A 12559-nucleotide genomic window follows, 5' to 3' on the forward strand; every position below is an offset into this window, starting at 1 on the left:
AACAGCAGATAAAAAAACTAAATAAAACAGCAGAAGGATCATAAAACATTGTGAGATATAATAAGGAAGAATGGGTCAAGTAATAAAACACAGAACTTATTTAGGAATTCATAAATGCCTTCATATAAAATGTGTTTTTAGGAGAGGATTTAAAGGTGTCTGCCTGATTTTGGTTCCAGATATGCACTAATAGACATACCAAGAAACCCTGCATACTGTATCAGTATCATGTATTCATGAGTTAATAGAGCAAGTTATCATTAAAAACCCATATTTTAAAAATGTAGTCAAAAATGTAAAACAGAAATCCTTGACAATGTATCTATAATCTAATTACACATTGTTGTTTTTTTTTCTAATCAACCGTGTGTGGCACAGTACCAACTGTGAGATATTGTTAAATATTATTATGTCAGTAAAGACCTACAAGTTTGTTAATGGAGTAAGATGCAGTATCATTTTGCTGCCAAAGCCTGAGGGTGAAAGCGTTTGAATACAGGCACAGCAAGGCAATCACACCAAATGTAATGATTTCTTAAATTAACTTGTCGCCACTTTATTGCAAGTAAGAGAAGAGATGTTCTGGTATCTGTTGCTGGAGGGCAAGAAGATGTGTCGGGAAGAGGTGCCTCAGCATAGTTATTGAAAATAATCAAGCAATCAAAATCACATAATGCAACGGCACATGGTTAAAATGCTGGGCAGACTCTGTGCTCTTTGTGTAATTGAATATTTTCCACTTTTCCTGTAATGTTCAATAATTCAAATGGCAGGTAAAAGGTTCGGGATGGCAACTTAATTCCTTCAATAAACGTCACCTTCTCATACCAGTGCTTTTCAGAGCAGTGCCTTGATCATCAGGGCTCACAGAAAATGACTCAACCAATCCTCAACAACATATTTGTTGTTGTTTTTTAAGTTAACCAGGGTTGTAGATATAATTAAGGGCACCAGGGAAATGTCAGCATTGTTTCTGGGAATGTACTGTTGGTTTTAATGACCTCAATCACACACAAATCACAATGCTTTAGAGTCATTATTAAATTTGACTGCTTGAGACCAAAAAGTAAGTATTTCTCCATCAGACGTTTAGTTCTGGCATTGTGTGTGTGAGTTTTCTGAAGCAGCATTTAAACTTCCTTGATAAGAGACTGACTATAACAAAGCTGACACTGTCACATCTCTGCAGGTACCTGACGAGATGGTGCCAACAGATAAAAAGAGGAAGAACGAGAACGTAACAACAGCAAGGTAAAATGTGACCTCCTGCTGATAAGGAAATGCCAATTGTTATACCTCAAACTCCAACACGCTTTCAATCTATGTTGCTTAAAGCGTTCTCGGCTGGTTTTTGACAGGCTGTTGTGTCCATTGTGCTCAGGAAACCATTTCCTCGAAGGAGACAAACCAAACAGGTGCTGCTGTTGTAAGTCTTCCTGAAAGGCAAGTTATATCAGTAGTGACTGTTTCTTGTAAATCAAGTATGACAAGTAGCTGAGTCAACAGTACACTACTTAAAATCAGTTGGGGATGCTTTAGTATTTCACTTGATTGTTTATTCTGTAACATATCCAATTTTTTATTTTGTGCTTTGTGGATATTTTTGGTCCCCAAAATTAATGTGACACATTTCATTTGACTTCTAGTGCATATCCATGCACACACATATATGCACCCTTATCCCAATATCCCCAACTAATTTGGGGGAGTGTGTAGGTGGTATCTGAAAGTTCTGATAGTTATTGAGGAGATGTATGTATTATGTGAGATACTTTTGGCCTATGTAATATAGTTATGACTTACAAAACTAAACCATGGATCCAACATGTACCCTGAACAATGTCGTAGTTTTTTAAATGTATCACATCAGTGTTTAAGCTGATGCCCTGTAAGAGATATTCATATGTTAGCTGTACTGCTTTGGAGGAAAGAGAGAACGTGGTTTGGATTGCACTGTTTCATTTTGCACAAGATTTGAGTTTTGAAACATTTTTTAACTGTTCTCTGTTTTGCGTTTAGAGTCTTGAGATTTTGAGGAAATGTGTTTGTAGTTATGGGATGTAACTAAGTACATTGTACTTTACTTGTACTTTACTTGAGAAGTTCCATTTTCTGGTACTTTATATTTCCACTAAACTACAGTTTGGAGGCAAATATTGTACTTTTTACTCCACTACATGAGTTTAATAGCTTTAGTAACTAGTTACTTTTGAGATTACATTCTGCATCAGAGCCAAATGAGTGCATGTTTAAATTAACTTGTTTTATCAACAATCAGATTAACACCAAAAAAACACTGATTCCAATGATCAGAAAAATGCTGAATATCGGAGCTGATAATTGGCCAGGCCAATAATCGATCGACCCATAGTGTACAGTATATGCATACATGTAACTATATTTATAATTTACTTTTTCAAGTGAATTTCTTGCAGAAAGTTATTTTAAGACTTGAGTACTATTTGTGTGAGTGACTTTCACTGTTACTAAAGTATGACTTTTGGGTACTTTATACAACACTGCGATTGGGGAAACCTGTAAGTAAAAGATCTCATTCTTCTTCCATCACTGGTTACCTAATACTGGTTACCTCATACAGATCCAGATTGTTCCTTGTCTATAGGCTATTAACTGTGACATGTTTCCAATCAGATATTGTTGTGGGCGGGAGATTGTGTGAGAGGACGCTGCATCGGAGCCAAAAAAGCACATTTAATAATTAGTTTATCGGCAATCTGACACAAACATCACTGATAATGATGATTGGAAAAACGCTGAATGTTCACCCGATAACTGGCCAGGGCTGATAATCGGGTTTACCCCGAGTTTGGGACCAGTCAGACAACACTTAACAATCAGTCAAACTTGATGTGTATAATACATCTCATGAAGGTTAGTGTAGCTAGTTCTTTACAGGTAGCTAACAAGCTAATGATGTACAAATATGAGCAGTAAAAGTTACTGACTTAAACTTAAGTTATTTATTTTTAATTAGAATAATGTCCACAAAATGATTTGATTTTCTCAAGTTTGTATTTGTGACTTTCACTTTTACCAAAGTAAAGTTTTCACACGATATCTCTACTGTTACTGTTGGAAGAATTGGAAATGATATGCAATATACAATATAAAGATGACTTATATTGTTAAATCCTAGCCTAATACGGGACCATATGACACATTTGAGTGTTTGTCTTCCTCTACCTACTTTCTCTCAGTTTACTTCCTTCATCTGCACGAGCTTCCAATTAACCGGGGGCGCGCTCCCGCTGACTCCTTCCTCTTTGTGCTGCGCGCTCCCGTCAGCCTGACAGTCCTCCTGCTCTCACGTGTTTTCTGTGTATAAAAGCGTCCCAGTCTCTGCTCAACATGTCCAGTGAGTCACCAGACAAACGGCGAAAGATGGAGTCAGCGCTGAACCAGCTGAAGAAACACACCGTGGTGGTGGCGGACACGGGAGATTTTAACGGTAAAAAAAACCCCGCTTTTAGCACATGCTAATCTTAGCTGGTTAGCATGCTAACTTACTGACCAGGAAGGATCCAGCTTTAATGTGACTGACCGCTGTGTCAATATTACGCAAACAGAGTGAGCTGTGGAGCAGTTAGCATCAATGTAACATCATTTGGTCCAACCGGCTGATGTTAGCTTAGCTTTAAAACTAACTCCCAGGATGTTTATATGGTAACCAGTTAAGTTGACAAGCTGATAATCCAATTACAGCTACTTGTTATTAAGGTTGCCTAACTTAGCATCAGCAGCTAAGTTAGCCGTACTAGCAAACCATGCTAACTAACTACTTATTCAAGTGAGAATGCGATTATTTTGTTAACGTCAGGCTCTTGTAAACCTCACAAATGACCAAACTTGAAACTAGCTACAAGTTGTGCTTGTTAATTATGTGTTCGCGGTGAAAATACAGCTCGTATTTAAGTTACAGACTGCTGTGAAACCTTAAGTAACAGGAAACAAGGTGAAAAATGTGATATTTCTTCCTCGTTTCATCACTTTCATGCCCAGGAAGAAAAGGTCATGAATCAGAATGAGGAAGTGTGTGTGTATTAATCCTGTTAGATTGTGATGTAAACCAGAAAGTTCCTCCTCCAGGGTTTGCAGACTCAGGATGACATGACAGAACTGGTTTGTGCCTCTGCAGCCGGGCGTGACACTGGAGAACAGCTAATGTGACACTCAGTCAAAGCAGGACTGGTGGATGTTTGCATAGATTCAATCAATCAAACTTTTACTGTTTTGATAGTGTAGGGGTAGACCGATTATCGGGGCCGATATTCAGCATTTTCCGATTATTGGTATCAGTGATTTTTCTGTCAGATTGCCGCTAAATTAAGCTAATTTAAAAATGCAGTATCCTCTTATACAATGTCACGCCCACAACAATATCTGATGGGTAACATGTCACAATTGATAGCCTATAAACACTGAATCATCTGAATCTGCAAAGTAACTAAAGTTATCAAATAAATGTAGTGGAGAAGAAGTATGAAGGAGCAGAAAAAGGAAGTACTCGAGTAAAGCACCTCAAAATTGTGCTTAAGAACAGTACTTGAGTAAATTGTACTTCGGTTCATTTCATCATTGGTTGTTTGAAATTTTGACACAGATTTTCGATTGTACTGCAAGTAAATATCGGCCCCAAATATTGTCCTTGATTTCTAATAATCGGTGTCGTCCCAGAAAAAGCCTATCGGTCGACCCCTAGTATAGTACCTTTCATAAAGGTTAGTGTAGCTTAAAGTTCTTCACAGGTTACTTACAAGCTGATGATAATGTACAAATATGAGCAGTAAATAATCAGACTTGGAGTTATTAGACTGAAGTTATTTATTGTGGTACTGCATTCCTTTTATTCAAACAACTAAAGTAGGCCCTGCTTTGTTTGATAAATGTATCAAGAATGATTGTGATTGGTTGTTTGCCATATATGCAGAGCGTGCATGTCATTCTCAAGCAACAATCTTTCATGTATCCGAGAACTAAATTTGACTAAATAAGACACTTATTGCAGATTAGTGATGGGTAATGAGAACCTGGCACTTTTGCATCAAGCAGCAAAAAAATGTTGTAGCATGGCCGCGTGTTTGAGTTAATTTGCTTTGGTGAATACCTCTGTCAGTACTATCAGCAAAAAACAAGTTTGTAATAGTGATAAGTAGAGTGGTTTCTTAAGATTTGCAGACATTGACTTCTCTTTTTTAGTTTTAAAAACAGACGTGTATGTCTGGTTTATGTAATCTGGGTATTTCATGAATGTTGTAAGATTTCTCAGGTTTCACTGGGTGCAGATTTAGACATGTTCAAATCACTGATGTTACACAGAGGAATTGCAAGAACTTGGTCAAACATGGTGTAACACCAAACTCTTACTTCACTTATGTAAGTGGGGAAAAAAGGCTCCCAGAATTAGCCTGAAGGTAAATAGAGGAGGCTGACTGGGTTGTGACATTTTGCACAGGAGTAACTAATTAGCCTGTCTGGTTCTGGATAGTTTAAGGCTCCTTGTGAGATGAAGAGTTGTTCAGTACTGCTTTGGGAAGATGACAGACAGAAGTTTGAGTGAATTGTGAGGGAAATTTATATTTTAAGGCTGTAATCTGACCGTGATATTGAGTACATTATGGATTTTTGTATTGTCCTTAAAGGTTATTGGGAATTCTAGTGCAGTGTCCGTTCAAAACATGATAAGACTGGAGAGAAAAGAATTTGTGGAGATTCTCAATATGTGTGTGACACAACCCGATTTCAAAATAGGTTAGGATTAGGTCCTGTAGCGTGACCCAGAGTCAACACTGCACTTCCTTCAGTCCTCGACAGCAAACCTGACCAGTCTAAAGAAGATCGAATTAATGCTTCTCGAGAAATGCAAAGGACAGACGGAGATTCCTTGTTTTAAAGGTCAAGTTTGATTTTATTTGGTGAATTTCATTTTTAGTATTTCCATGCATCACGAAGTGGTCTTCATGTATGCAAACATGGCATGACAATCGAATCAATGCACATTCCTCAATGTTCCTTTTTCTCATTTTGTGGCTAATTAGACGCTTCCCAACGTGTTTTTAAGCATCCCTCTGATGCTCCAACTGACTACAAAACCATCAGGCTACGAACATTGTAAAGCCACAGCTGCACTTGTGCCATATTTCGGTTATTTGCAGTAATCGTGCTGAAGTATTCATCTAAATCTAGTTGGTGCACATGGTCAACTTATAGATAACTCTAAAAGTCTTTGCTGCCAGCATGCACAGGGAAGTCTGCACTAGTGTTTTATTATTTACATTTTATTTAACTTTTATCATAATGGAGTAAATGTATGTCAGTGGAAATATGTTTTGGATGGCTGTTAAATTAAGAAAAGATTACAAAAAAACTTTTTTATACCCCAGGTTGTTGGCAGACCAGATACCCTCTTGTGAGAATACTGCTGTAATCAGCACATTAACTCTGTAGTGTCTTCTTGAACGTGTGATCACGAGTATCTAGTCCAACCCCACTGACCTACAGAATGATCCATTTTTTTTGTAAGAGAGAAACTGTAGAACAGAGGCATCCTTTGTTCTTCGACTGAAGAGCTGGCAGCGCCGACTGGACTCGCCTGCTACAATCGAGCGCTGACATATAAAACACTGTGGTTCACGAAAAGGCTCCGCCGCTCATGCATATCAAATTAAAACATGCAGTCCATGCAGTAAGCTGCAACAGGATGTTTTTAATATACAGTTCTGTAGGTTAAAGAAAACGTGGATACATGCTGTGTGACTTTTATGCTGCAGATCATAAAGGTTTTTCAACTTTTTAGTGAATTTCTCATCATTTTTTTTACTTGACTGTAACATTTGTCAGCACTAATGATTCCACTGGTTATTTGTGAAGGGAGTAGTTAATGGGTAGTCAGGATTTCAGTGCTTTTGTTTTCCATTAATACTTCAGAAACTTAAGTTGCAGCATCAGCAGTTCTGACGGTCATAAACAAAAGACAATTAAATCATTAATCAGTACCCTACTTAAGCGATTGTCATCCTTAAGTGGTTTTAATTGAATTCTTTATATCAATAGAAGGAACACTTAATAATAATCTACCTCTTCTGACTCTTAATAGTTTTTTAGAGATGCGCAGCAATATTTTTATACAGTAGATGGCACCATTCTCCATGTAACAGCAGCAGAGTATTGTTGATTCAATATGATAGTTGTTTCTCTTTAGTTTTCCACTCTTTTACCTTCACATAGACATATTTTTGAATTGATGAGATGATCTAACATCTTTTATTGTGGCATCCACGCATGATATCTGAGCTCAAACTTGTCTCTGAGGTTTTTTAAAAACAAACATGTAATATTCAAGGTAAACCATTGAGCTGTAATAAATCCAAAACTTTGAATCCCACCTTTTGTCCTTGGCCTTCCTCTTTATTTTTTTTGTACTTATTAAATGTATTATGGAGCAGCCATTTAGCTCAATTTTGTGGCTGTACATAATCATATGAATATAGTGAAAACCATATGGTTTTGCAATGTGGTTTTAAAAAAATCATATTGCGATAACTGCTTCTCAGCATTTTGACTTTCATATTTAACTTGAGATTGAGACATTCAAAGTAGTAATGTTGCTACGGTTGGATGCTTACACCTGCAGAGAATAAGATATTTAGTTCATCATTTAGTGAGCATATACTCAATGAGAAAGCATCCAGAAAAGAGAAAAATCAGTCAAAGTATCAGGACATCAACCTCTATTCTATCCTGGGCTTGCAGATGTCCAGTTATACATTTGATATTTATATGAATACCTGTGAGAAACTAGGTTGTGGATGTGCATATGTGACTTTTAATGACTTTGCTCTCTCTTCCCATCCTGCAGCCATTGATGAGTACAAGCCTCAAGATGCCACCACCAACCCATCTCTTATCCTGGCTGCTGCTAAGATGCCAGCCTACCAGCAGCTGTTGGATCAGGCCATTAAATACGGCATCGCCAAAGGCGGGTAAGAAGTTGAACACAAATTAGAGCTAATCCAGGCTCCCTATAATTAAATTATTCTTTAGCTTTTGGATAACACTAGAGGTCAAACCAACTACACAATGTCCATTTTCATGAATTTAAATCCAGTTTCATAATGTTTCCCTCTCTGTCCAGAACTGAAGAGGAGCAGGTAGCCAACACCATGGACAAGCTGTTTGTGAGCTTTGGGCTGGAGATCCTCAAGAAGGTCCCAGGCAGAGTCTCTACTGAAGTGGACGCCAGGTAGGTGCAAACATGTCACAAGGTGGTAAATATGACGGGAAACATATTCACAGTGTTGAACATTTAAAAACACATCGGTCATGAGGCTAGACTTCTGAACATAAACAGACAACTGATTCAGAGACCAAGTTTATTACCTCCACCAAGCAGGTTACGCTTTCCGGGTTGGTTTGAAGTTTGTTAGCAGGATCAAGGAAGAACGTATTAAATGTTTAATTATGTTCTGACCTTCTTTGGCTTATAGTTGATTCTTCTACTTTATGTCATATGTCTTTAAATTAAGGATGGAAATTTAAAGCAATTTCCTTTATCAGTTGGCAGCCACATAACTGATCAATAATTTATTTATTACTGTTGATGCTTTTAAATGTGCTTTATAAATACATTTGGATTGGATTAGAAAAACCTTTTTTAGTTTCAGTAGCCAACATGGTCTATCCCTGAAGCATCAACATAAATGTACAGTGGCTGTGTTGTTTCTCCTCTCCAAACAGACTATCTTTCAATAGAGATGAAATGGTTGCCAAGGCCCTGAGGCTCATCGCTCTATATGAAGAGGCCGGCATCAGCAAGGAGCGCGTGCTCATCAAGCTGTCATCGACATGGGAAGGAATCCAGGCTGGCAAGTAAGTATAAGAAATGGATAAAATGCCGCCTGTAGCAAATTGTGTCTCTGTGCATCGCCGCTGAGGGTTGGTAACACACAGAACGGCTGCTGTTTGTAACAAATTTTGATGAGTTTATCAGCCAGCAACTCCCCGAAGACAGGTGTTTACTTGTCTGCATGTCCACAAGGGGGTTCGGTGATATCCATTGAATTGCTGCCTCAATTTGATTCCACATATTTAAATGGTACAAAATAATAAGATTGGACTTTCTGTTTGATTCTAATATTCTGTGGCTTGTTTTATTCTTTGGAGAGATTCTGGTTGAAATGGGAAGAAGAGGAAGAATGTATGTTTACATCTGCGCGTGTTTTGAATAAAGTCCATTTGTTTTTTGTACAGGGAGCTCGAGGAGAAGCACGGTGTTCACTGCAACATGACCCTGCTGTTCTCTTTTGCTCAGGCTGTGGCCTGTGCAGAAGCAAAGGTCACACTTATATCACCCTTCGTTGGTCGGATCCTCGACTGGTACAAGGAGAACACAGACCGCAAAAGCTACGAGCCACATGACGACCCAGGTAATGAAGGCCTTCCTTAGTGTTTTTAAAACCTGCATTCTTTGATCACGTTATCAGAATAGTGGCACCGATGTCAGATTTTAACATGTTGTGATGCAAAAACAGTTTTGAGTGTTTCAGTTCCTTCCTGCTGCCATTTTACATCTGAACTGTTCTGCTTTCAGACAGTTCAGCCTTTTGCCAGAGTGTGTGGTGGGGTATATGTGGGTGTTTATTGGGCTGGTGACAGCCGTGGCCAATCGTAAGCACTCCTCTAATCTCCTTAAGAGCGATTTCTTTTCTCCATCATGGCATAATGACAGTTGGAAACACATACTCTCATCTGGGAAGTGAAGCACTGCAGGTGCTGCCCAGGTATAGCAGATGTCTATGTAGGTTGAATTTACTTTTCTGACTTTTTTTAAACAGTTTAAATTCTCTTAAACTGCCTTTAATATCTATATATCTGCAGTGTGGTCTCTTGATTTTCAGGTTGTGTTTCCATCTTTTTTTTTTTTCTTAACTAGGTTATAATGTTGCCTTCACGTAGTCTGGTGTGTGGTCTAGAACACATATTGGCTTTTTTCAGCCTCTACTTTTCTGCACCAACTTGTAATTACTCCAGTGAGCTGTCTACAAAATAAATTGCTCTGTTTTTTCCCAACTGATTATTATTTTCATGTTACACCACTGTTCTCTACATTCTCTATATATATTCTCTCTATATATATAGATAGATAGATAGATAGATAGATAGATAGATAGATAACTGAATTTCGAGAAAAATTGCAAAAGAAAATGCGAATGCAACTCTTCAGTCAATAAAGCATTGCAGAAAAAGCGAGCACAGCATAATTTATGTCCGTCATTTGTTTTACGTATTAATTTGATGAATGTAACAGTCTCCCCATCAGTGAAAAGAGGCATTTCCTTACGTGGCCAAATAAAGTAATAATAAAAAGTGTTGTGCCAAATTTTTTTATTTACAATGATTTATTACTGTTATTATTTTTAGCGTTTCCACTCAGGTTTTTTTTAATGTGCATTTGAAAATCTGCATAAAAACAGGAAATGTCACTGCGCACCACAGATGCAGACATGTTCAGTATTTAATGCATAGCTGCTTTTTGTCCTCTCTGTCCCTAGGTGTGGTGAGTGTGACCAAGATTTACAACTACTACAAGAAGTTTGGCTACAGCACGGTGGTGATGGGCGCCTCCTTCAGAAACACAGGTCAAGTGAAAGCCCTGGCAGGCTGCGATCTGCTCACCATCTCACCTGGGCTGCTCGCAGAGCTCAGCCAGGACCACAGCACCATCTCAGTGACGCTCGATGTCGTGAAAGGTACTGTGTGATCCAAAGGCTGCAAAATGCTGCTGTTCTCATTAACTTCGACAGTTTAATTTTATTGTGTGTGGACATATTGCATCCTGTTTGGGGTTTTGGTAGCTAGTTTAATCACAATAATTACAATTAATAAGAATAAATACTGTATTTTTATTTAATAAGGAACCTTTGATCACACCTTTTCTTCTGTCGGCAACTTATGTTGTTACAAAACATTTTTGACTGACACCTCCTGGTTAAATGTCTCATCTTAATTCATTCTTTTATCAAGAGGGATAATAGTGTTGGTTTTACAAGCTTATTCTCAAGAGCCTGATGGTTTCTTGTCAATACTAAACAGTGAAGGGCATAGAGAGATGTGGAAAAGGATGGTAAACAGCAGGAAGATGGAATGTGAACTGTATCAGATGGTACATCATTGAGTATGCAGTACATTAACCATAGTCTGGCTCAACCAGTTGCAACAAAATCTTGAGAAAAGCAGAAGATCGTACTGTTTGTTAGTCTGGGTTAGGGTTGGAATGAAGGCTGTAGGAGAGCGGGCAGTCTTGCACATAGATGGCTCATAGTTTTATTTCCCCCGTAAAATGATTTCAATAATGAACTTTAATTAATTAAATAATTTGAAGGTGAAAATTAGAAAAAGGCACCCTTTCACTTTAAACGGGTGGACACAATGTTTGACAATGGCAAACAAACCTGCTCTTTTCAAGATTCAGAAGTAGTATGCTTGCTCTTGTTTCCACCTTGACCTTGATGGTTTGTTTTGTAGCCAAGGCCTGTAATCTGGAGAAGATCCACCTGGATGAGAGGGATTTCCGCTGGGAGCACAACGAGGACCGCATGGCTGTGGAGAAACTGTCTGACGGTATCCGCAAGTTTGCTGCCGACGCCATCAAGCTGGAGACCATGATCAAAGTAAGAAGAGGTTTTCTTGCTACTCACACTGTTAATGTTTCTGTGTATCCACTGGCACTAATGACAAAGTGATGGTTTAATTAATGCAAGGTGTTTGCTGAGCTTTATATGCTGACTCTTGGGTTCTTTGTTTGTTATCTACAGGAGAAAATGCTCAACGCAAAAAACGGCCAGTAGTGGACAGATTGGGCGTCTCCGGCTGCATTGACAGGACGTGTAATGAGTTAGGAGCATCTTCTTTTTTCTCCAACTACCTGAGAGAAGGTCGACTGGACCAGAAGGCCTTCCCTCTCATCTGACCAAACTCCAGCGACCTCCTCCTTCCTGAATGGACACCTTTCCTGTCTTAGGCTGGGACTGACTGTTTGTTTGAATTCTGACCAAACATGACTGATGCTAATGCGAGTGTGAAATTGCTGCAAAATATTTACTTGAAATTTGACCAGAAAGGAAAAAATGTCTTTAACACATCACGTGACTACTAGAAATAATCATGAGCACTTTTTGGCAGGAAAGGACCAGTTTTGCTATTGACACCATTTGGAGAGGAGGGCAGAACTTGATAGAGCCCATTGTAATATCATTCCTCAGAATATAACACTTTACTCTTTCAATAAATAAAAATCTTATTCTTTACAGTTGTGTTTTCTTTGTTTTTTTCACACTGTTTCTGTCTGTGTGTCTGACACCTGTTGTAGCTCACTGATCAGGTGACAAACATTTTACCGTCAGCCATTGAAGGCATCTTAACTGAGAGCTATGTCAGGTTGCGCAAACTGGGATTATCATTATCAGTTCCGTAAAGCCAGCCTCTTGACGTGCAACCTTTTGTCAAGCCTTTTGTGTTTTTTAAAGCCTCTGGTCGAGCCGGT

The 12559-nt window shown here is 38.5% G+C and overlaps 1 protein-coding gene across 1 annotated transcript; it reads left to right on the forward strand.

Moving 5' to 3' along the window:
- Positions 1-3294: 3294 nt before the first annotated feature.
- taldo1 (transaldolase 1) lies at positions 3295-12323 on the forward strand. The gene is made up of 8 exons (XM_073464498.1): positions 3295-3469; positions 7877-8000; positions 8153-8260; positions 8755-8886; positions 9268-9443; positions 10569-10766; positions 11542-11687; positions 11832-12323. The coding sequence occupies exons 1-8, from the start codon at positions 3370-3372 to the stop codon at positions 11862-11864; spliced, it is 1017 nt and encodes a 338-aa protein (XP_073320599.1). The 5' UTR covers positions 3295-3369; the 3' UTR covers positions 11865-12323.
- Positions 12324-12559: the final 236 nt, after the last annotated feature.

The sequence above is a fragment of the Pagrus major genome, chromosome 4 (genome assembly GCF_040436345.1).
Source record: "Pagrus major chromosome 4, Pma_NU_1.0".
NCBI lineage: Eukaryota > Metazoa > Chordata > Actinopteri > Spariformes > Sparidae > Pagrus > Pagrus major.